Genomic DNA, 26,756 nt, shown 5'->3' on the forward strand with positions numbered 1-26,756 from the left:
TAAGCAGTTATCTTAGGTTAGTTGTCTTTTTCTTACTCCCTTGCTATGGTCTCTTTGAAATGTTCTTTTATTGTATGTTTGTTTTCTTTTTAACTTTTTTTTTCATACATTTTAAAAAAAAAAAAAAAAAAAAAAAGAAGAAACAGATGACCTCAACAAATCAATCACAAGTAAAGAGATTGAGTCAGTCATCAAAAAGCTCCTGAAACGGAAAAGCCCAGACCAGAGGCTTCACATATGAATTCTAGCAAGCGTTCAAGAAAGAATTAGTACCAACCATCCTCAAACTCTTTAAAAAAAATGAAGGAAAGCTACCTAACTCATTCTATGAAGCCAACATCACCCTAATACCAAAATCAGACAAAGATACTACAAAAAAAGAAAATTTCAGACCAATCTCTTTAATGAATATAGATGCAGAAATCCTCAAAAAAATACTCACAAATCAAATCCAGCAGCACATTGAAAGAATTATACTCCATGACCAGGTGGGATTTATTCCAGGTATGCAAGGCTGGTTCAACACAATACAATCAAGTAATGTAATATACCACATCAATAAATCAAAGCAGAAGAACCACATGATCATCTCCATAGATGCAGAAAAGGCATCTGACACAATTCAACATCCTTTCTTGATGAAAACACTTCAAAGGATAGAAATAGAAGGCAACTTTCTCAATATGATAAAGGCAATATTTGAAAAACCCACAGCTAACAATATACTCAATGGGGTAAGACTGAAAGCTTCTAATCTACGATTAGGAACAAGACAGGGATGCCCATTGTCACCATTGTTATTCAACATTGTGCTGGAAGTGATAGCTAGAGCAATTAGGCAAGAAAAAGAAATAAAAGGCATCCAAATTGGAGAGGAAGAAGTAAAACTTTCACTGTTTGCAAATGACATGATTCTATACGTAGAAAATCCAGAAAAATCTACAGCAAAGCTACTAGAACTAGTCAATGAATACAGCAAAGTGGCAGACTACAAGATCAACAAGCAAAAACCTAGTGTTCCTATACACAAGTAATGTGCAACAAGAGGAGGAAATCAAGAAAAAAACTCCGTTTACAATAGCAACCAAAAGAATCAAGTATTTAGGAATAAACTTAACCAAGGACACAAAAGACCTTTATACAGAAAACTACAAGAAACTGCTAAAAGAAATCGAACAAGATCTAAAAAAAATGGAAGAACATACCATATTAATGGATTGGAAGACTAAATACAGTTAAGATGGCAATTTTACCTAATCTTATTTATAGATTCAATGCAATACCAATTAAAATCCCAACAACTAACTTCATAGAAATAGAAAAACCAATAACCAAATTTATTTGGAAGAACAAGTTACCCCAAATAGCCAAAAATATCTTGAGAAAGAGGAACAAAGTGGGAGGTCTCACACTACCTGACTTTGAAACATGCTACAGAGCTACAATGGTCAGAACAGTATGGTACTGGCATAAGGATAGGTATATCGACCAACGGAATCGAACTGAGTGTTCAGAAATAGACCCTCACATCTATGGACAATTGATCTTTGATAAGGCAGTCAAGTTAAAGCACTGGGACTGAGCAGCCTCTTCAATAAATGGTGTTTGGAGAACTAGATATCCATTTCCAAAAGAATGAAAGAGGACTCCTAACTCACACCTTATACAAAAATTAATTTGACATTGATCAAAGACCTAAACATTAGTGCTAAGATCATAAGACTCTTAGAAGAAAATGTAGGGCAATATCTTAAAGATCTTGTGTTAGAAGGTGGTTTCCTAGACCTCACACCCAAGGTGCAAGCAACCGAAGAACAAATAGACAAATGGGATCTCCTCAAAATTAAACATTTTTGTACATCAAAGGACTTTGTCAGAAAAGTAGAAAGGCAGCCTACATAATGGGAGATGATATTTGGTAATCACATATCAGATAAGGGTTTAATATCCTGAGTATATAAAGGGATCCTACAACTCAACAAAAGAAAGACAAACAATCCAATTAAAAAATGGGCAAAAGACATGGACAGACACTTTTCTCAAGAGGAAATACAAATGGCTCAAAAACGTATAAAAAAATGCTCAACTTCACGCTGGTGGACATTCTTATGTACTACATGGATAACACTTTTTAGGTTTTATTGTATTGGAATGGCTAGAGTTAAATACCCTGAAACTACCAAACTCCAACCCAGTAGCCTGCACTCTTGAAGACAATTGTATAACAATGTAGCTTACAAGGGGTGACAGTGTGATTGTGAAAACCTTGTGGATCGCACTCTCTTTATCCAGTGTATGGATGGATGAGTATAAAAGTGGGGACAAAAACTAAATGAAGAATGGGATAGGGTGGGGCGGATGATTTGGGTGTTCTTTTTTACTTTCATTTTTTATTCTTATTCTGATTCTTTCTGGTATAAGGAAAATGTTCAAAGATGGACTGGGGTGATGAATGCACAACTATACGATGATGCTGTAAACAGTTGACTGTACACTATGGATGACTGTATGGTATATGAATATATTTCAATAAAACTGAATTTAATTAATATATAGATATAGATATAGATATAAGTGGGGATCACTGTTCCACAACCATGCTTTTTACAATTTATGCCCAAATGTAATCTTACCCTTCTGATTTTGTTTCCTAGACATTGCAGGTTCGCTGATATTAAAAATACAGAAGAAAAGAATCCTTTTGCCTTGTCTTGGTTCTGAGTGTTGATATTATCTCTAATTTTAAAAATGAGCAGAAGTCTGTGGTTGGAAGGGACAAATGCAAAATCCTGGTTATTCGAAATTTTGCTCACTAGCTGTTATCTCCGTTCTCCTGTATCACCTTCTTGTCAGGAAAAATTGCTGCAGACATTCATGTCTCTTTTCTCAAGACAGATTCTGGAGGGAAAAACACAAACACACACTTACTCTTACAGTAATAGCTATATGTACAAAATTACTAAGACACACCCACAAGTTTTATATTTGCAGTTTTCTGAACAAAACTAGTTATTTAAAAATGGACTCTAGAATGCAGTTGTTACAATGGAGTCATTCTCTTTAAGAAACTTGAGCAGCAGGGGTGGAGGGTGCAAAGGAATTTTAATGAGGAAACTGAAACATCAAAGTTTGGATTAGTCAATACTGCAGAAAGCTTACATAAATTATAAATATGCAAATGTTATTTTTTTCCATATCAATAAACATTTTACAGATACATACCCAAGAATTCTGGATAAAGAAAGCATGATGGGGATCACAGAACCCTTGTCCCTGAACACCTAATGGGAAAAACATTTTATAAAATGCAACCCAAGAAGGAAAAAGAACTAACTTAACGTGAAATACTTTCCAATGTAGAGAAAGGAGAATGAAGAGATGAACAGGTAATCCTAGAAAAGTTGAAAAAAAAAAAAAAAAAAAGTCCATCAAGAGTAGGAGCCCCTACCCATACAAATCATTACGGGACCACCAGAAAGAACTCTAGAACTTACAATCTTTTAAGGCATTCAGCCACATAGGCAGAACCAGCCAGTCTTGGGAATATATAAGAATATACTACTAGACAGACAGTAGATTCTGATAGAGGACACGAGATTTCAGAAGAAAGAACAGAATTTAGATCTACCAGAAAGGACTAACCTCCTCCCTGGCAAGCTCTTTTCTACCCTTATGCCCTCGGCCTAAGGAAAGAGGACAAAAGCAATAACCAACTCCTAAACTATAACTGCTGAGCAAGGGATGAGTCGAGTTAGATCCCAGAAGGTGGGAAACATATCAAGGATATTTCATCTTTACTCTGTAACTACAAATAAAAGGTGTGAACAGAACTGTCCACAAAGATAAAGAAAAATGACCCAGCAACTATCAAACCTCCTGTAATAAAACAGAGAGACAGAGAGAGATAGAAGAAATTAATGTGTAACAAATGAAAAAACAATCTGGAAGACAATATAATCTCCAAGAAATAAAAGCAATTTCCCTTTGAATACTTATGTGGCTGTTTCAAATAAGAATGTGGGCTCAGGTAAAATAAAAGCTAGAAAGTAACTTATTAAAAATAGAATGAAAAGAAAGCAGATTCCAAAGCCACAGAAAAACTGAAAAACAAAACACCATCATTACAGATCCAATAAGAAGTCAAAAACAGCAAGAAACAGAATAGACACATAAAAACAGAATGAATGGAATGGAGGAAAATCTTCAGAAGGAAAACACAGAGATTAAAACAATGAGAAGACATTATTAGAGGGCAAAAGGATCCAAATTGAGAATTAAGTAAGGCATTTGTGGGGAACTTCTGGGAAAGAAGGCTGAGCAGAGAGCTGAAGGACTCAGTCCTTCCACCAAAACACCTACTTCAATGGGCAGAAACTGTCTGAAACAACTGTTCTTGGGCTCCAGAGACAAGAACACCGTACAGCACCCAGGGAAGAGTAGGGGGAGAGGCTGATAAACTATGATAAAGAACAGCGGTTTGCTCTCTCCACGCAGCAGCTGCCAGCACCCGTGATCCACTCTTGTGGCGGGCCACCTTAAGGTCCACTCCCTGGCTAACACACTCTTCTCTAAGAACAGGGGTGAGCACGAAGGATCAGTGATCACAGCTTCTGATTAGCTAATTCAGATCGCTGGGTCCCGGCTGTGAGCTACTGTTTCAACTGTTCCAGACAAAGGTGGCAGCAGCCATTGTTTCAACCAACAGGGGCGGAGGTGAAGGAGATTTAAAGACACAGCGCCTCCTCAGGGCACTGACATATAGTTAGCCGAAGGGATCTATTTGCTGGGCAGCCAGAAAAGTACAGATTTGCGGAGCTGTCAAAGAGGCTTTTGGCCCCCTTCCTGATCCCCTTCCCAGGGAACTCTGGGGCTAGACTGCATCCCCTTCATGGGTCCCTGGCCCAGTTTTGGCTAGGAAATACTGACTTGGGAAAGTCCTCTCCAAGATGACCCTCCTCCCAGAATTCACCCTCCAGGCAAAAGCAACTAGAGACAATGAAAGGAGTGTAAAAAACTGCAGGAGAAAACAAAAACAAACAAACAAATCAAGATTCCCAGAAAAGGAACATAGGAAAGGAAGCTTTCTCCTAGAGATGAAACAATTGCATAAAAAGTGCCATCTTAAAAACTGTACTGTATATTCAGGGCAAGAATTAGATGAAAAAAAGCTGAAAAAATCTGATCAGTTAAACACAGGCTATTCTAAAGGTATAGAATAAGGTAAACTAAGCATCAAATTAGAGCCTTAAAGCCAATCAACAATAAAACTCTAGACAAGAAAGAGAAACTGACCTTCAGAGAAAACTCATCAAGATAATCATATGCCAAGATATCAGCAAAAACTTACAAGCCATACTAAGAAAAGGGAAGATATGGCTCAGTCAAGGGATCAAATTAAATCTTCAGAGGAGACACAGAATTTGGAGCAACTAATCAAAGATGTTCAAATAAATCTAAATCAATTCAAGGAAATGAAGGAAAATATGGCTATACAGATAAAGGATATTAAGAAGACAATGAATGAGAATAAAGAAGATTTCAAAGTATAAAAAGAAACATAGAAATTATGGAGATGAAAGGCACAATAGAAGAGACTACAATACACTAGAGGCATACAACAGTAGAATTGAACAGGCAGAAGAAAGAATCAGCAAATTAGAAGACAGGACAATCAAAATCTCAGAGACCGAAGAACGCTTAGGCAAGGAAAATAAATAAAAGGCATCCAAATTGGAAAGGAAGAAGTAAAACCTTCACTACTTGCAGATGACATGATACCATATATAGAAAGTCCTGAAAAATCTAAAACAAAGATAATAGAGCTAATAAATGAGTTTAGAAAAGTCATGGGATAAAAGATCAACAACAAAAACATCAGTAGTGTTTCTATACATGAGTAATGAGCAATCTACAGAGGAAATCAAGGGAAAAAATTACATTTGCAATAGCAACTAAAAGAATCAAATACCTAGGATTACATTTAACCAGGGATGTAAAGGACTTAGACACAGAAAACTACAAAACATCACTAAAAGAAATCAAAGAAGACCCAAATAAATGGAAGGACATTCTGTGTTCATGGATTGGAAGACTAAATACTGTTGTCAATTCTACCCAAATTGATTTACAGATTCAATGCAATCCCAATAAAAATTCCAGCAGCCCACTTTGCAGAAATAGAAAAACCAATCATCAAATTTATTTGGAAGGATAAGAGGCCCCGAATAGCTGAAAACATCTTGAAAAAGAATGAAGTTGGAGAACTCACACTTCCTGACTTTAAACATAATGTAAAGCTACAGTGGTCAAAATAGCATGGTACTGGCATAAGGGCAGATATATAGACCAATGGGATAGAACTGAGAGTTCAAAAATAGACCCTTACATCTATGGACAATCAATTTGTGACAAGGCTGACAAGGCCACTCAACTGGGACAGAATAGTCTCCTCAACAAGTGCTCTTGGGAGAACCAGATAGCCATATACAAAAGAAGGAAAGAGGACCCCTATCTCACACCATATACAAAAATTAACTCAAAATGGATTGAAGACCTAAAAAAAGGATCATAAAACTCCTAGAGGAATATGTAGAAAAACATCTTCAAGATCTTGTGGTAGGCAATGGTTTCTTAAGACTTTACACCCAAAGCACAAGCAACGAAAAAAGAAATAGAACAATGGAACCTCCTCAAAATTAGAAACTTTTGCACATCAAAGGAATTTGTCATGAAAGTGAAAGACAACCTACTCAATGGAAAATTTGATAAGGGTTTAATATCCAGAATATATAAAGAAATCCTACAACTCAACAATAAAAAGACAAACAACCCAACTTTTAAAATGGGCAAAAGACTTAAATAAACATTTCTCCAAAGAGGAAATATAAATGACTAAAAAGTACATGAAAAGATGCTCATCATCACTAGATATTAGGGAAATGCAAATCAACACCACAATGAGATATCATTTCACATCCACTAGAATGGCCACTATTAAAAAAAACCAGAAAACTACAAGTGTTGGAGAGAATGTGGAGAAATAAGAACACTCATTCATTGCTGGTGGGAATGTAAAATGGAGCAGTCATTGTGAAAGACAGTCTGGTGGTTCCTCAGGAAGCTAAGTGTAGAATTACCATATGATCCAGCAACCTCGCTAGTAGGTATATATCCAGAAGAATTGAAAGCAGGGATTCAAACAGATATTTGTTGCATTATTCACAATTGCCAAAAGACAGAAACAACCCAAGTGTCCATCCAATGAATGGTTACACACACACACACACACACACACACACACACACACACACACAACGGAATATTATTCAGCTATAAAAAGTAATGAAGTCCTGATGCATGCAACAACATGGATATACCTTGAGGACATTGTGTTGAGTGAAATAAGCCAGACACAAAAGGTCAAATATTGTATGATCTCACTGTTATGAACTAATGATATTATGCAAACTCAAAGAATTAGAATCTAGAGTATAGGTTACCAAGAGATAGACTGGGGTTAGAGAATGGGGAGGTGATGCTTAACTTGTACAGGATTTCTATTTAGGTTGATGGTAAAGGTACAGAAATGGATGGTGGTAATAGCACATTATTTAAGTATAATCAACAGCACTGAACTGTACACATGAATGTGGCTAAAAGGGGAAACTTTAGGATGTATATATCACGAGAATAAAAATTAAAAGATAAAGCAAAGGACCATACAACACAATGAACCTTATTGTAGATGATGGACTATTTTAATAGGACAAGTTTAAGAATGTTCTTGCATGAATTATAACAAGTGCATGATACTAATACAAAGTGTTAATGATAGGATAGTATATGGGAAAAAATATACCTAATGTAAATTATGGATGGTAGATAACAGTGCAATTTTAATAATCTTTCAAAGGTAATTACTATTTCAAAAATAGTACAATTATAAGAAAAAAATACTATCATCAATTGTAACAAATGTTCCATGCATATATAAGGTGTTGGTGGAGGGGTGGTATATGGGAATCCTATATTTTATGCATGATTGTTTTGTAAACCCACAGCTTCTCTAACAAAAAAATTATAGTCCAAAGTGAGGATAACTGGAATCCATAAAGTATGGGACTCAATAAAGGAAACAGAAAAAGCATACACAGATAATATACAGGAAAAATACCTTGAAGTAAAGAAAGATCTGAAACTGTTCACTCCCCATCTCCAATCAATCAAAGGAAATCTGATCTTTTGGCCTTTAAAATACATCCAGCATCAGACCACTTCTCACCACTACCAACCTTGTCTAAGCCAAAATCATTTCTTACTTGAATTACCATAATCGTTACTGTAATAGCCTCCTATCTGCCACTATTTGGCTTCTATCTCTTTTTTTTAGTGAATCAACAATTTATTCAGTAATGTAGATGGCATACGGACCTATACATGGAATGATCTGATAATTATTTGCTGTGTAACTCTGCCCATTAGTAATACTTAAGCCAAGCATTTGATATAAGTTCCATTCAGGTACAGTACATGTTTCCATGTGATTTTGTTAGCAGAAAAATATGTACACAACATCAAGCTTTTTTCCTTTTTCTTTCTTTCTTTCTTTCTTTTTTTTTTTTTAAGAGCACCTCAATGCAGAGAACTTGAGGGGAAAAGTAAAAAACGGTACTTAACACCAATGCCAGCACACATCACGTATAGTTACAACTAAGGAAAAATTAGTTTTCATGTTACTCACTTTTTTTGAGAACATAAATCAAAGCCATTAACTCAAACTTGAGATATATACACAATACATAAGCAATACTTTGCAAAATACTTTTCATAAGTAACATTACAAATTAAAATATTGGGAACTGAACATCTGTGCTGATTTGTATTTTGACTTAATAGAACAAGAAGAGAAAAACATTCAACTAGGGAGGTTTATACTGATAATAAAGCTCTTAAAAGTTAACAGTCTTCCTCCTTTTATCCTTACCACAGGCTACACAATGTCCTGAGAGGGGCCATTTTCATTATGAGAAAAATGTCAGTTAACAGCTTTAAGACTTAACTTTGGAGGAAACTAATGAGAAAGCCAAATGGAAGGTGAGACTTCATCTTTGTTTTCAAATAAATGGTCTTAATTTTTCTTCTTATAGAAAAACTTTGAATCCATTTATTATAAATATATCTAAACCATTAATTTTTGCAGCTTTCAGGAAAAGTCCAGCGCTTTGTTTACACAAAGTCTATGAGAAGAGGTCAGTAGAGATCATCTAGTCTTAAGTCATGACATCATCCATTCAAGTCCTTGGCACCATCTCATTGTTAGAAATCTGTTCTAGTTTGCTAATGCTGCTGGAATGCAAAACACCAGAGACAGATTGGCTTTTATAAAAGGGGGTTTATTTGGTTACATAGTTACAGTCTTAAGGCCATGAAATGTCCAAGGTAACACATCAGCAATCGGGTACCTTCACTGGAGGATGGCCAATGGTATCCAGAAAACCTCTGTTAGCTGGGAAGGTACGTGGCTGGCATCTGCTCCAAAGTTCTGGTTTCAAAATGGCTTTTTCCCAGAACTTTCCTCTCTGGGCTGCAGTTCCTCAAAAATGTCACTCTTAGTTGCTCTTGGGGCGTTCTTCCTCTCACAGCTTCTCCAGAGCAAAAGTCTGCTTTCAATGGCTGTCTTCAAACTGTCCCCATCATCTGCAGCTCCTCTCTCAGTTCCTGTGCATTCTTCAAAGTGTCCCTCTTGGCTGTAGCTCCTCTTCAAAATGTCACTCACAGCTGCAGCTGCACTGAGTTCTCTCTGCCCATCAGCTCATTTATATGGCTCCACTGATCAAGGCCCACCCTGAATGGGTGGGGCCATGCCTCCATGGAAACAGCTCATCAAAGTTATCACCTACAGCTGGGTGGGGTGCATTTCCATGCAAATCTAATCAGCACCAAAACGTCTGCCCCACAAGACTGCATCGAAGAATATGGCTTTTTCTGGGGGGCATAATACTTTCAAACTAGCACAGTTAGTATAGCAAGTATTCCAGTAAGAAGGAAGAGATTCTTGGCCACCAATATCCCATATTAGGAAAAGTATATTATTAATGACTATCTCTTCTACATTACTTCCTATTGTAGGGGATGTATGTACAACTTCATTCTTGGAAAACTGGTAAAGGATGGTAGTTTTCCCTGCATTATCCAGCCAACAATGATAACTTTGTGCTCCAGGTGACTGAACAGTTCCCATATCCTGGTGAAGAGAATTCCCATTCTCAGGCAGCAGACTTTTCTATTTTTATACTATTTTTATACTATTCTTCAATAAAACTTGCCATATAAATTTAAAAATGGTGGGGAAAAAAACCACCTAAGATTAGATTCTGAATTAGGGTAGTAAAAATAAGTGAAGACCTAGGTGCTAGAAAGATTGCAAAGATAAAATCAACAGAACATAGGGAAGGAAATGGAATCAAACAGTAAAGTGAGGCTTCCATATGATAGAATCAAGAAGACAACCATGCCATTAACAGAGACATGTAGCATAGAAGGAGGTACACATTGGGCTTTCTGAGGGTAGGAGATAACTACCTCAGCTTAGGACATGTCAAACTTGAGGTATCTAAGAACATCCAAGTAGAAAAGAGCAATAATCAGCTGTAAAAACATCTCAGGACAGGCTGAAAGAGATCTACCATTTAATTGATAAGGAAACATACTCAGTGTTTCAAGAGAACCAAGGAAAGAACCCCAGTGAATGCCAACATTTAGTGGTGGAAATGAAACAAAAACCAACTAAAAAACAAGATGAGGAACAGCAGTTACATTAAAGAAGGAAAGGGAGTACATAGTTACAAAAAGGAGAGAAGGAGAAATACTAAAAAGACAAAGTTTGAAGACCACAAAAAAAATGAAACTAGATTTGGAACATAGGTTACTGATAAAGAGTTTCAGCAGAGCGGTGGAAGGAAGACAGATGCTGTCAGTGGCATAAAAATGAAAAGTAGAGGAAAAGAGTACATATAATCCTCTTTCGAAAAGGAGAGAAGGTACCCCACTTAGATGGCGGGGAGGATAAGAAGCTATATTTAAGGATGCAGAGACATGTTTTTAGAATAAAACGACAGGAACCAGCAAATAGAAAGAATGAAAAAATTGAAGAGAAGAGCTACTTGATGGACTAAGTACTAGAGAAACAAGTGCAAATTTGATAAATACTAGATTTGATCAAGAACATGGAATGATTAACTTAAGAAAGAAATACTATTACTAGAAATAAGTATTAATCTAAGCAAGAGCTGAGGAGGACTTGAACATGGAAAGCTGCAATAAGCAGACTTCTGGGAAGAAGGCAGAATAGGGAATTGTAGGGCTCACTCCTCTCCCCCAAATAGTTAATGGACAACATCCAGGGAAGGACAGAACTGAGAGACTGAGAAACTGGTGAAAACCTGTAACTCACATGGCCAAGACTCCTGGCACCCATCCCCCACCCTTGAAGCAAGCAGCTTCGGGTGAGCCTGGTCCCTGCTTGGCAGGATGCTACAAACTGGGAGGACCATGGAAGCCATCCTCCCCAAGAACAGAGGGACACATGACCCAGTACTGAGAAAACTATTAGCCAGAGAATTTGAACCACTAGGTCCCACTGTTTTAGCCCCTCCTGGACAGGCACCGCTGCACCATTTTCTCAACAAGCTTCAGAGGCGGAAACTGTCAGAGGGCTACAAATACCCTGCCTTCTTGGAGGTGCAAGGAATAGGTTGCTGAAGAGTGCCATCTTCTGAGCAGGCCAGGAAAGCGCACACTTGGAGAGCTGACCTTCTCCCTAGGACCCTTGGGAAATGACCTGCACCCCCAGCATGGGTCCTTGGCCCTGTTTTGGTGGGGAAATACTGAGGAACAAAGGATCAAAGAAGAGCCTTAACACAAATACAATCAACAAAAAAAATCCTATACAGGAGAGAAATCAACTTTCAGAATAATATCATCAAAATAAGCAGATGCCCAGATATTAGCAAAAAATTACAACCCATACTAAGATACCAGAAAATATGGCCCAGTCAAAGCAACAAATTAAGAAGTCAGAAGAGATACAGAATTTGGAACAAGTAATCAAAGATGTTCAGACAAGTCTCCTAAATCAATTGAAGGACATGAAGAAAAACATGGCTACAGAGATAAAGGACATTAAGAAGACACTGCATGAGCATAAAGAAGAATTTGAAAGTATGCGACGAAAAATAACAACTTATGGGAATGAAAGGCATAATAGATAAGATTTAAAATATACTAGAGACAGGCAGGGTAAGATGGCAGCACAGGGAAGTGTGGAATTTAGTTAGTCCCCTAGAGCAACCAGTAAATAGCCAGGAACAACTAGTAAATACTCTGGAACTGGTTGGGGGACATCTGTGAGACACACATCGTACACCAGTCTGGAATAGGTGGAACAGCTGAGATCATAGCCGGGAACTGTTAAGTAAAGCTCCCAAAACTTGAGGAGCTGGCGCCCATCCCCCACTGACACGGTAGGCTCAATTGGAACACTCCCCTGCGGGAAAAAGAAGTGGTCTCCGCTGGGAGAAAGGGAAGGTAGCTCAACCAAGCTCCAAAAGCAGTTTTAATTAACGAATCTGGACCACCAAAAACAAGCTCCGAGCACAGATAAACCCGGAGCAAGAAGGAAAGGAACCCTGAGATCTCTCCCAGCAGACAGGAGGTGGGGCTAATGGAAAAATAATAATAATAGATAAATAAAAACAGAGACTTTTGGAGTCAGCTGACCTCAGAATACTGGAAAAGGGGTGTGTCCCAAGAAAAGGGGCACAAAGAAGCAGGTACGAACTCCATTCGAAGGATTAAACTGGGGGCCTGGAGACTGGCTCTGAAAAGGAGATTTCTTTTTTTTCTTTTTTTTTTCTCTCATTTTAAGTAGCTCATTAGAGAAAGCCTCAGGCATTTTTGACTGTCACCCCTGACCCAGGCAAGAGTGGAGTTAAGATAGTTAGAGAGACAAAGGAAAAAGTGAAGGAAATAATTCCCTAAAGGGCTTATCTTCCCTAAGAAAAAGCAGGGTGGGGCCCAGCTCAAGTAGCTGCCTGCCCTCAGAGAATTCAGACCCCAGGGCTTGGTGGGGAAGGGGTCTGCAAACAGCCTGAGCTTGGCTTCTGACTCACCCTTGGACCCTGGCGGGGAAAGGTTCTACTGAGAATTAAAGGCACAGCACCTCTTTACACCTGTGGGAAGCTGTGGGCTGACAAGCTCCACCTGCTTGGCAGGATAGGAAAAGCACACAGTCTAGAGACCTAACAGGAAAGTCTGACAATCTTCTAAGTCTCATCATCAGGGAAACCTGATACTGATTACACCCTCCCCCTGAGACCTGGATCCCTCTGGTATGGGAAAATTTGATTGAGGTAATCAAGGAAACCAGATGCCTAGAGAACAAAAAGTTATTAGCCGCTCTAGGAAAAACTAAGACAAAGCCCAGTCAAAGGAACAAATTAACACTTCAATAGAGATAAAGGAGTTGAAACAACTAATTAACAATGTTCAAACTAATATGCTAAATCAATTGAAAAATCAAATCAATGAGTTGGGGGCAGATATGGCAGAAGAGACGAATGATATAAAGAAGACATCAGGCGAACATAAGGAAGAATTCATAAGCTTGAAAAGACAAATAGCAGAACCTATGGTAATGAAAAGCAAAATAGAGGCGATAAAAACAAACGAGACATACAACAGCACATTTGAAGAGGCAGAGGAAAGGATTCATGAATGAGAGGAGAGGACATCTGAAATCTTACACACAAAAGAACAGATAGGAAAAACAACGGAAAAACATGAGCAGGGGTTCAGGAATTGCATGACAACGTGAAGCACACAAATATACATGTTATAGGTATCCCCAAAGGAGACGAGATGGGAAAAGGGGCAGAAACAATAATAAGAGGAAATAATCAATGGAAATTTTCCAACTCTTATGAATGACATAAAATTACAGGTCCAAGAAGTGCAGCATACCCCAAGGAGAACTGATCTAAATAGACCTACTGCAAGACACTTACTAATCAGATTTCCAAATGTCAAAGACAAAAAGAATTCTGAAAGCAGCAAGAGAAAAGCAACCCATCACATACAGGGGAAATTCCATAAGACTAAATGCAGATCTCTCAGCAGAAACCGTGGAGGTGAGAAGGCAATGGAATGACATATTCAAGATACTGAAAGAGAAAACTGCCAACCAAGTATCCTGTATCTGGCAAAACTGTCCTCCAAAAATGAGGGAGACCACAGAGTATTTGTCCTTTTGTTTCCTGGCTAACTTCGTTCAACATAATGTCCTCAAAGTTCATCCACTTTATTATATGTTCCGTCACTTTGTTCTGTCTTACAGCTGAGCAATATTCCATTGTGTGTGCATACAACAGTTTGTTTATCCACTCGTCTGTTGATGGACATTTGGGCTGTTTCCATCTCTTGGCAATCATGAATAATCCCACTATAACTATTGGTTTACAAATGTCTGTTCGTGTCTTAGCTTTCAGTTCCTCTGAGTATATACCTAATAATGGAACTGCTGGATCATATGGCAATTCTATACTTAGCTTCCTGAGGAATCGCAACACTGCGTTCCAGAGTGGCTGCAACATTCTACATTCCCACCAACAGTGAATGTGTGCTTCTTTCTCCACATCCTCTCCAGCACTTCTAATTTCCTGTTTTTTGGATAATGGCCACTCTGGTAGGTGTGAGATGGTATCTCACTGGAGTTTTGATTTGCACTTCCTTGATAGACAGTAACATTGAACATCTTTTCATATGTTTTTGAGTCATTTGTATTTCCTCTTCAGAAAAGTGTCTATCCCTGTCTTTTGCCCATTTTTAAATTGTGTTGTTTTTCTCTTACTGAGTTGTAGGATCTCTTTATATATTCTGGATAGTAAACCTTTATCTGATAGGTGGTTTCCAAATATTGTCTCCCATTGTGTAGGCTGCCTTTTTAGTTTTCTGACAAAGCCCTTTGATGTACAAAAGTGTTTAATTTTGAGGAGATCCCATTTATCTATTTCTTCTTTGACTGCCTATGCTTTCAGTGTAAGGTCTAGGAAACCGCCACCTATCATTAGATCTTTAAGATATTTCTCTACGTTTTCTTCTAAAAGTCTTAGGGTCTTAGCATTAATGTTTAGGTCCTTGATCCATTTTGAGTTAATTTTTGTATGAGGTATGAGACAGGAGTCCTCTTTCATTCTTTTGGATTTGGATATCCAGTTCTCCAAACCATTTACTGAAGAGGATGCTCTGTCCAAGTTGTTTTGGGTTGACTGCCTTATCAAAGATCAATTATCTGTAGGTGAGAGGGTCTATTTCTGAACACTCAGTTTGATTCCATTGGCCAGTATATCTGTCTTTATGCCAGTACCATGCTGTTCTGACCACTGCTGCTTTGCAGTATGCTTCAAAGTCAGGTAGTGTGAGATCTCCCACTTCCTTCCTCTTTCTCAAGGTATTTTTGACTATTCGGGGCACCCTGCCCTTCAAAATAAGTTTGGTTACTGGTTTTTCTATTTCTTCAAAGTAAGTTGTTGGGATTTTAATTGGTATTGCATTGAATCTATAAATCAGTTTAGGCAGAATTGACATCGTAACTACATTTAGTTTTCCAATCCATGAACACAGTATGTTCTTCCATTTCATTAAGTCCTGTTCAATTTCTCTTAGCAGTTTCTTGTCGTTTTCTCTGTATAGGTCTCTTGTGGCTTAAGTTTCCTCCTAAGTACTTGATTCTTGTGGTTGCTAATGCAAATGGAATTTTTTTCTTGATTTCCTCCTCCCATTGCTCATTAGTTGTGTATAGGAGTACTACTGATTTTTATGTGTTGATCTTGTAGCCTACCATTTTGCTGCATTCACTGAATAGCTCTAGTAGCTTTGCTGTAGATTTTTCTGGATTCTCTAGATATAGGATCATGTTCTCAGCAAACAGTGAAAGTTTTACTTCTTTCTCTACAATTTGGATGCCTTTTATTTCTTTTTCTTGCTTAATGACTCTAGCTATAACTTCCAGCACAATGTTGAACAACAGTGATGACAGTGGGTATCCCTGTCTTGCTCCTGATCTTAGATGGAAAGCTTTCAATCTTTCCCCATTGAGTATGATGTTAGCTGTCGGCTTTTCATATATTGACTTTATCACATTGAGGAAGGTCCCTTCTATTCCTATCCTTTGAAGTGTTTTCATAAAGGATGCTGAATTTTGTCAAGTGCTTTTTGTGCATCGATTGAGATAATCATGAGGTTATGTTCAGTGAAGTTAGCTAGAAACAAAAGGACAAGTACTGTATGGTCTCACTAATATGAACTAACATTAATGAACAAACTTTGAGAGTCAAAACTGAGAACATAGGTTATCAGGAGATAGAAAGAGGAGAGAGATCAGGCATTTGATGCTGAAGGAGTATAGAATGTTCAAGAGGATTGACTGTATAGATCCAGAAATGGACAGCACAACATTGTGTGGTGATAGCACAATATTTTAAGTACACTGAACAAAGATCACTGTGAATACGGCTGAAAGACGAAGGTTAGGGGTATGTATGACACTGGAGGGAAAGACAGAAGATAAAGACTGGAATTGTATAACTTAGTGAAACATAGAGTGGTCAATGATTGTGATTAAATGTACAAATATAAGAATGTTTTTATATGAGGGAGAACAAATGAATGTAAACTTTGCAAAGTACTGATAATAGGATGGTATTTGGGGGAAAAATATAATCAGTGCAAACTAGAGACTACAGTTACCAGTAACGTTCTAATATGCTTCCATTAATTGTAACAAAGGCAATATACCAAAGCAAAATGTCTGTATGAGGCAGATATAAGGGAGGGGTATGGGATTCTTGACATTGGTATTGTTGTCTGACCTTTTCATTGTATTTTACTTTATTTTCCTTTTTCTTTTATTTTTTGTCATCTTTTTTTTTCTTTTTTTCTTTGTTCTCCTCTTCCTCTTTCTTTGCAGAAAAAATGGGAATGTCCTCATATAGACTGTGGTGGTGAATGCATAATTATGTGATTATACCAGGAACCTTTGATTGTTTACTTAGGAAGGAATGTATGGTGTGTCAATAAAACCACCTAAAAAATAAATGGAGAAAATGTGGAGAGAGGGATGCACCTAATTACTATTGGTGTGGAAGCAGAATGGTGCAGCCCATCTGGAGAGCAGTGTGGTGGTTCCACAGGAAGCTAAGAATGGGGTTGCCATATGGTCCTGCAACCCTGTTACTGGGTATATACTTGGAAGAACTGAGAAACGGACACAAATGGACATTTGCACAGTGAGATTTACGGTGGCAGTATTCATGATTCCCAGTGGATGAAGGTGGCCTAAGGGTAAATCGACTGATGGATGGAATGGTACACTGTGGTGTATACATACAATGGAATATTGAACAGCTACAAGAAGGAATGAGTTGTGAGATATGCAACTAGGTGGATGGACCTTGAGGACAGTTATGTTAAGTGAAATAAGCCAGAAATGGAAAGACAAACATTTTAATGCCTCACTAATACAGACTAACTATAATGTGCAAACTCTTGAGAATTAAATCTCAGAGCATAGGCTATCAGGGGAAGGCTTACGGTAAAGGTTTCTAGATTGTAAGCTCTTACAACAGTCATATCCACTCATAGTTGTAATAGCTATTTCTAAATTTTGAGATGGTGAGTTCTTTGTGTATAACCTGGTCGGTACCTGGAACTCAGGTATCTGTGTGACATGACACCTGAGACTCACAGCCAGAGTTTGGCAGCTATGAATGTCAGCATTACCCCATACAGCAATATTAAACAAGTTGAAAAAGAGATCAGACTTCAATTAGAGATAGGAAAGAAGCGGACTTGGTTAGGACTAAGGTAAATCAGACAAAAGGGTAAAGGACGATATTGATAGTATTTTAAAACTTCAACTTCTGTGTGAGACCAAAGGAAGAGAAGTTTATTTGGTGCAAAATTATATTTTCTGTAGCATATTATATAATTTAACTTGTGTGGTCAGTCTATTCAAACACCATAATTACATGGAACTTTGAATAGGCAATGAGATCTGGTTGGTTTGTACAGGTTAATGTGAAGCCCCAATACATCCCAGAGTAATATGGGCAGAGAATAAAAATGTATTTGCAAAGCGCCCTTGAGGGACTGGAGGAAAATGTAGAAATGTTAAACTTCTCCACTGGGGGAATTACTGATATTCTCACAAACATTCGGGGCTACCAATTTAGAAGGCTGAGCCCTTGATCTTGGGGTGTGCCCTAATGAAGCTTGCTACTGCAAAGGAGAGGCTAAGCCCACTTATAACTGTGTCTGAGTCACCCCCAGAGAACCAATCACTTTGTTGCTCAGATATGGACACTCTCTATAAGCCAACTCCGCAGGTAAACTCATTGCCCTCTCCCTTACGTAGGACATGACTCCCAGGAGTGTAAATCTCCCTGGCAACATGGGACATGACTCCTGGGGATGAACTTGTACCCAGCATCGAAGGATTTGAGAAAGCCTTCTGGACTAAAAGGGGAAAACAAATGAAACAAAATAAAGTTTCAGTGTCTAAGAGGTCATTCTGGATGAAAAAGAAGAGAGACAAGAATGGAAAAATCTGAGCAGGGTCTTTGGGAATTGAATGACAACATGAAGCACACAAATATATGTGTCCTATGTGTCCCAGAAGGAGAAAAGAAAGGGAGCAGAAAGAATATTTGAGGAAATATGGCCAAAAATTTCCCAACTCTTATGAAAGACATAAATATACATATCCAAGAAATACAGCATACTCCAAACAGAATAAATTCAAATAGACCTACTCCAAGACACATACTAATCAGACTGTCAAAGTCAAAGAGAATTCTGAAAGCTGCAAGGGAATAGCAATCCATCTCATACAAGGGATGCTCAATAAGACTAAGTGCCAATTTTTCATCAGAAACCCTGGAGGCGAGAAGGCAGTGGTATGATATATTTAAGGAACTGAAAGAGAAAAACTGAACTATTATCCAGCAAAACTGTTTTTCAACAATGGGGGGAAGGGGAATGTTAAAATGTTCACAGAAAAACAGAAGCTGAAAAAGTTGATTAACGAGATTTGCCCTACATGAAATACTAAAGGGAGTTCTGCAGGCTGAAAACAAGACAGGAAAGTGAGACTTGGAGGATAGTGTAGAAATGAAGACAAAAACAAGATTTGACATTGTTCCAGTTTGCTAATGCTGCCGTTTTGCAAAACATCAGAAATTGATTGGTTTTTATAAAGGGGCTTATTTGGTTACAAAGTTACAATCTTAAGGACATTAAGTGTCCAAGGTAAGGCATCAACAATAGGGTACCTTCGTGGGAGAAAGGCCACTGATGTCCGGAAAACCTCTTGTTAGCTGGGAAAGCACATGGCTGGCATCTGCTGATCCTGGACTGTGTTCCAGCTTCTCTCTCAGCTCCTGTGCATTCTTCAAAATGTTGCACTTGGGGCGTTTTGTCTTCTCTTAGCTTCAACGGAGCAGAAGTCTGCTTTCAATGGCTGTCTTCAAAATGTCTAAGTTGCAGCTGGTCCTTCTGCCTGTGAACTTTTTTATAGGACTCCAGTGATTCAATTAAGACCCACCCTGAATGGGTGGGGTAACACCTCCGTGGAAATAATCCAATCTGAGGTCTTGCCCACAGTTGACTGAGTCACATCTCCATGGAAACACTCAAAGGATTCCAACCTAATCAACAATAATACATCTGCCACACAAGATTCCATCAAAGATCATGGTGTTTTGGGGGACATAATACATCCAAACCAGCACAGACATATAAAAGCCAAAGAATAAAATTGCTGAAGTACTGCTTTTACAGGAGTAACACTGAATGTTAATGGGTCCCCCATAAAAAGACACATAATGGCAGAATGGATCAAAAAAACATGATCCATCTATATGCTATCTACGATAGACTCACTTTATTTTTTTTTTTAATCGTCATTTTATTGAGATATATTCACATACCACGCAGTCATACAAAACAAATTGTACTTTCGATTGTTTGCAGTACCATTACATAGTTGTACATTCATCACCTAAATCAATCCCTGACACCTTCATTAGCACACACACAAAAATAACAAGAATAATAATTAGAGTGAAAAAGAGCAATTGAAGTAAAAAAGAACACTAGGTACCTTTGTCTGTTTGTTTGCTTCCCCTACTTTTCTACACATCCATCCATAAACTAGACAAAGTGGAGTTTGGTCCTTATGGCATTCCCAATCCCACTGTCACCCCTCATAAGCTACATTTTTATACAACTGTCTTCGAGATTCATGGGTTCTGGGTTGTAGTTTAATAGTTTCAGGTATCCACCACCAGCTACCCCAATTCTTTAGAACCTAAAAAAGGTTGTCTAAAGTGTGCGTAAGAGTGCCCACCAGAGTGATCTCTCGGCTCGTTTTGGAATCTCTCTGCCACTGAAGCTTATTTCATTTCCTTTCACATCCCCCTTTTGGTCAAGAAGATGTTCTCCATCCCACGATGCCGGGTCTACATTCCTCCCCGGGAGTCATATTCCACGTTGCCAGGGAGATTCACTTCCCTGTGTGTCTGATCCCACGTAGGGGGGAGGGCAGTGATTTCACCTTTCAAGTTGGCTTAGCTAGAGAGAGAGGGCCACATCTGAGCAACAAAGAGGCATTCAGGAGGAGACTCTTAGGCACAAATACAGGGAGGCCTAGCCTCTCCTTTGCAGCAACCGTCTTCCCAAGGGTAAAACTTATGGTAGAGGGCTCAACCCATCAAACCACCAGTCCCCTATGTCTGTGGTCATGTTAGCAACCATGGAGGTGGGGTAGGCGAATACCCCTGCATTCTCCACAGGCTCCTCAAGGGGGCACTACATCTTTTTTTTTTTTTTTCCTTGTTTGTCTTTTTTCTTTTTTTTTTTTTTTTTAACTTTCCCTTCTTTTTTCAAATCAACTGTATGAAAAAAAAAGTTAAAAAGAAAACAAACATACAATAAAAGAACATTTCAAAGAGACCATAACAAGGGAGTAAGAAAAAGACAACTAACCTAAGATAACTGCTTAACTTCCAACATGTTCCTACTTTACCCCAAGAAAGTTACATAATATAGCAACATTTCAGTGAACTTGTTCCTACTACATCCATCAGAAATTAACAGACCATAGTCATTTCTGGGCATCCCCAGAACGTTAAATAGCTTATCTGTTCTTCTTGGATTCTTGTTCCCCCTTCCTTAATTGCTCTCTACTGCTAGTTCCCCTACATTCTACATTATAAACCATTTGTTTTACATTTTTCAAAGTTCACATTAGTGGTAGCATATAATATTTCTCTTTTTGTGCCTGGCTTATTTCGCTCAGCATTATGTCTTCAAGGTTCATCCATGTTGTCATATGTTTCACCAGATCGTTCCTTCTTACTGCTGCGTAGTATTCCATCGTGTGTATATACCACATTTTATTTATCCACTCATCTGTTGAAGGACATTTGGGTTGTTTCCATCTCTTGGCAATTGTGAATAATGCTGCTATGAACATTGGCGTGCAGATATCTGTTCGTGTCACTGCTTTCCGATCTTCCGGGTATATACCGAGAAGTGCAATCGCTGGATCGAATGGTAGCTCTATATCTAGTTTTCTAAGGAACTGCCAGACTGACTTCCAGAGTGGCTGAACCATTATACAGTCCCACCAACAATGAATAAGAGTTCCAATTTCTCCACATCCCCTCCAGCATTTGTAGTTTCCTGTTTGTTTAATGGCAGCCATTCTAACCGGTGTTAGATGGTATCTCATTGTGGTCTTAATTTGCATCTCTCTAATAGCTAGTGAAGCTGAACATTTTTTCATGTGTTTCTTGGCCATTTGTAGTTCCTCTTCAGAGAACTGTCTTTTCATATCTTTTGCCCATTTTATAATTGGGCTGTCTGTACTACTGTCATTGAGTTGTAGGATTTCTTTGTATATGCAAGATATCAGTCTTTTGTCAGATACATGGTTTCCAAAAATTTTTTCCCATTGAGTTGGCTGCCTCTTTACCTTTTTGAGAAATTCCTTTGAGGTGCAGAAACTTCTAAGCTTGAGGAGTTCCCATTTATCTATTTTCTCTTTTGTTGCTTGTGCTTTGGGTGTAAAGTCTAGGAAGTGGCCTCCTAATACAAGGTCTTGAAGATGTTTTCCTACATTATCTTCTAGGAGTTTTATGGTACTTTCTTTTATATTGAGATCTTTGGTCCATTTTGAGTTAATTTTTGTGTAGGGGGTGAGGTAGGGGTCCTCTTTCATTCTTTTGGATATGGATATCCAACTCTCCCAGCCCCATTTGTTGAAAAGACCATTATGGCTCAGTTCGGTGACTTTGGGGGCCTTATCAAAGATCAGTCGGCCATAGATCTGAGAGTCTATCTCTGAATTCTCAATTCGATTCCATTGATCTATATGTCTATCTTTGTGCCAGTACCATGCTGTTTTGGCAACTGTGGCTTTATAATAAGCTTCAAAGTCAGGGAGTGTAAGTCCTCCCACTTCGTTTTTCTTTTTTAGAGTGTCTTTAGCAATTCGAGGCATCTTCCCTTTCCAAATAAATTTGATAACTAGCTTTTCCAAGTCTGCAAAGTAGGTTGTTGGAATTTTGATTGGGATTGCATTGAATCTGTAGATGAGTTTGGGTAGAATTGACATCTTAATGACATTTAGCCTTCCTATCCATGAACATGGAATATTTTTCCATCTTTTAAGGTCCCCTTCTATTTCTTTTAGTAGAGTTATGTAGTTTTCTTTGTATAGGTCTTTTACATCTTTGGTTAAGTTTATTCCTAGGTACTTGATTTTTTTAGTTGCTATTGAAAATGGTATCTTTTTCTTGAGTGTCTCTTCAGTTTGTTCATTTCTAGCATATAGAAACATTACTGACTTATGTGCATTAATCTTGTATCCCGCTACTTTGCTAAATTTGTTTATTAGCTCTAGTAGGTGTATCGTTGATTTCTCAGGGTTTTCTAGATATAAGATCATATCATCTGCAAACAATGACAGTTTTACTTCTTCTTTTCCAATTTGGATGCCTTTTATTTCTTTGTCTTGCCGGATTGCCCTGGCTAGCACTTCCAGCACAATGTTGAATAACAGTGGTGACAGCGGGCATCCTTGTCTTGTTCCTGATCTTAGAGGGAAGGCTTTCAGTCTCTCACCATTGAGTACTATGCTGGCTGTGGGTTTTTCATATATGCTCTTTATCATGTTGAGGAAGTTTCCTTCAATTCCTACCTTTTGAAGTGTTTTTATCAAAAAGGGATGTTGGATTTTGTCAAATGCTTTTTCAGCATCTATTGAGATGATCATTTGATTTTTCCCTTTCGAGTTTTTAATGTGTTGTAATACATTGATTGTTTTTCTTATGTTGAACCATCCTTGCATGCCTGGAATGAACCCCACTTGGTCATGGTGTATGATTTTTTTAATGTGTCTTTGGATTCGATTTGCAAGTATTTTGTTGAGGATTTTTGCATCTATATTCATTAGGGAGATTGGCCGGTAGTTTTCCTTTTTTGTAGCATCTTTGCCTGGTTTTGGTATTAGATTGATGTTAGCTTCATAAAATGAGTTAGGTAGTGTTCCATTTTTTTCAATGTTTTGAAAGAGTTTGAGTAAGATTGGTGTCAGTTCTTTCTGGAAAGTTTGGTAGAATTCCCCTGTGAAGCCATCTGGCCCTGGGCGTTTATTTGTGGGAAGATTTTTGATGACTGATTGGATCTCTTTGCTTGTGATGGGTTGGTTGAGGTCTTCTATTTCTTCTCTGGTCAGTCTAGGTTGTTCATATGTTTCCAGGAAATTGTCCATTTCTTCTACATTATCCAGTTTGTTGCCATACAGTTGTTCATAATATCCTCTTATAATTTTTTTAATTTCTTCAGGATCTGCAGTTATGTCACCTTTTTCATTCATTATTTTGTTTATATGGGTCTTCTCTCTTTTTGATTTTGTCAGTCTAGCTAGGGGCTTGTCAATCTTGTTGATCTTCTCAAAGAACCAACTTTTGGTGATATTTATCCTCTCTATTGTTTTTTTGTTCTCTATGTCATTTATTTCTGCTTTAATCCTTGTTATTTCTTTTCTTGTACTTGGTTTAGGATTGGTTTGCTGTTCATTTTCTAGCTTCTTCAGTTGATCCATTAGTTCTTTGATTTTGGCTCTTTCTTCCTTTTTAATATATGCGTTTAGTGCTATAAATTTCCCCCTTAGCACTGCTTTTGCTGCATCCCATAGGTTTTGGTATGTTGTGTTCTCATTTTCATTCGTCTCTATATATTTAGCAATTTCTCTTGCTATTTCTTCTTTAACCCACTGATTGTTTAGGAGTGTGTTGTTTAACCTCCAGGTATTTGTGAATTTTCTAAGTCTCTGATGGTTATTGACTTTTAATTGTATTCCATTGTGGTCAGAGAATGTGCTTTGAATAATTTCAATCTTTTTAAATTTATTGAGGCTTGTTTTATGTCCCAGCATATGATCTATTCTGGAGAAAGTTCCGTGAGCACTAGAAAAGTATGTGTATCCTGGTGATTTGGGATGTAATGTCCTGTAGATGTCTGTTAAATCTAATTCATTTATCAGATTGTTTAGGTTTTCAATTTCCTTATTGGTCTTCTGTCTGGTTGATCTATCTATAGGAGAGAGTGATGTGTTGAAGTCTCCCACAATTATTGTGGAAACATCAATTGCTTCCTTTAGTTTTGCCAATGTTTCTCTCATGTATTTTGTGGCACCTTGATTGGGTGCATAGACATTTACGATTGTTATTTCTTCTTGCTGAATTGCCCCTTTTATTAGTATGTAGTGGCCTTCTTTGTCTCTCAAAACATCCCTGCATTTGAAGTCTATTTTATCTGAGATTAATATTGCTACACCTGCTTTCTTTTGGCTGTAGCTTGCATGAAATATTTTTTTCCATCCTTTCACTTTCAGTTTCTTTGTGTCCCTGTGTCTAAGATGAGTCTCTTGTATGCAACATATTGATGGTTCATTTTTTTTGATCCATTCTGCGAATCTATATCTTTTAATTGGGGAGTTTAATCCATTTACATTCAACGTTAAAACCGTGAGGGCATTTCTTGAAATCGGCCATCTTATCCTTTGGATTATGTTTGCCATATTTTTCCCTCTCTCTATTAATATCCTTTATTGTACCCATACCGAATCTCTTTAGTACTGAACCTTTCTCCAAGTCTCTCTGTCCTGTCTTTGTTTCTCTGTCTGTAGGGCTCCCTTTAGTATCTCCAGTAGGGCAGGTCTCTTGTTAGTAAATTCTCTCAGCATTTCTTTGTCTGTGAAAAATTTAAGCTCTCCCTCAAATTTGAAGGAGAGCTTTGCTGGATAAAGTATTCTTGGCTGGAAATTCCTCTCACTCAGAATTTTAAATATATCGTGCCACTGCCTTCTCGCCTCCATGGTGGCTGCTGAGTAGTCACTACTTAGTCTTATGCTGTTTCCTTTGTATGTGGTGAATTGCTTTTCTCTTGCTGCTTTCAGAACTTGCTCTTTCTCTTCTATGCTTGACAGTGTGATCAGTATATGTCTCGGAGTGGGTTTTTTTGGATTTATTCTATTTGGAGTTCGCTGAGCATTTATGATTTGTGTATTTATGTTGTTTAGAAGATTTGGGAAGTTTTCCCCAACAATTTCTTTGAATACTCTTCCTAGACCTTTACCCTTTTCTTCCCCTTCTGGGACACCAATGAGTCTTATATTCGGACGTTTCATATTATCTATCATATCCCTGAGGTCCATTTCGAGTTTTTCAATTTTTTTTCCCCATTCTTTCTTTTATGCTTTCATTTTCCATTCTGTCATCTTCCAGGTCACTGATTCGTTGTTCAACTTCCTCTAGTCTTGTACTATGAGTGTCCAGAATCTTTTTAATTTGGTCAACAGTTTCTTTAATTTCCATAAGATCATCCATTTTTTTATTTAGTCTTACAATGTCTTCTTTATGCTCTTCTAGGGTCTTCTTGATTTCCTTCATATCCCGTACTATGGTCTCATTGTTCATCTTTAGTTCTTTGAGTAGCTGCTCTAGGTGTGTCTCTTCTGGTCTTTTGATTTGGGTGCTTGGGCTTGGGTTATCCATATCGTCTGGTTTTTTCATATGCTTTATAATTTTCTGTTGTTTTTGGCCTCGTGGCATTTGCTGAACTTGATAGGGTTCTTTTAGGGTTTGTAGACCAGTTGAAGTCCTTATCTCTAATTTATCAGATCTACAGCTTCGTGGAGTACACTTTCTCTAACTAACCAGCAGGTGGCGTCCACGAGCCACCTGTTCTCCACAAGCCAGATCTCCCCTGCTTAGCCTTTTTGGTGAGTGGGGGAGTGAGTCTTGTGGGGCCCAATTGGTGTACCAAGCTTGCGTGTGTAGTTGGTGTTGCCTGCCCTGTATGTGGGGCGTGTTTCTGGGCAGTAGGGGAGGGGGGGTGGCCCTAACAATCAAATCTCCCTGATGATCCTAGAGTTTTAAAGCTACTGCAATAGTCTAATCCTTCAGTTCAGTCCTGCCACAGTTTGTCTCTGCCACTGACCCACAAGTCTTTGGTATTGGCGTATGGCTCCTGAGACTTGCAAGTGGGCCCCTCTTCCAGGCTGTGCACCCCGGGTCCTCTGTTGAGGGATGACTGTGCTATGTCACAGGTGAGTGCCGTCCCCCCAGGGCAGT

The 26,756-nt window shown here is 38.2% G+C and overlaps 1 protein-coding gene across 5 annotated transcripts in view; it reads right to left on the reverse strand.

Moving 5' to 3' along the window:
• The window catches only part of SPATS2 (spermatogenesis associated serine rich 2), a 197,271-nt gene that overhangs the window by 119,375 nt on the left and 51,140 nt on the right, over positions 1-26,756 (reverse strand). For 4 of the 5 annotated variants that reach the window (XM_037846128.1, XM_037846126.1, XM_037846129.1 and 1 more), the window contains exon 2: positions 2,634-2,898. The exons of the other annotated variant lie outside the window; for it this stretch is intronic. In XM_037846128.1, coding sequence (XP_037702056.1) covers positions 2,634-2,658 — 25 coding nt within the window. In that variant the 5' untranslated portion in view covers positions 2,659-2,898. The remainder of the gene's footprint in view (positions 1-2,633; positions 2,899-26,756) is intronic. 5 annotated transcript variants of the gene reach the window in all.

Source organism: Choloepus didactylus, chromosome 8, assembly GCF_015220235.1.
Source record: "Choloepus didactylus isolate mChoDid1 chromosome 8, mChoDid1.pri, whole genome shotgun sequence".
Taxonomy (NCBI): Eukaryota; Metazoa; Chordata; class Mammalia; order Pilosa; family Megalonychidae; genus Choloepus; species Choloepus didactylus.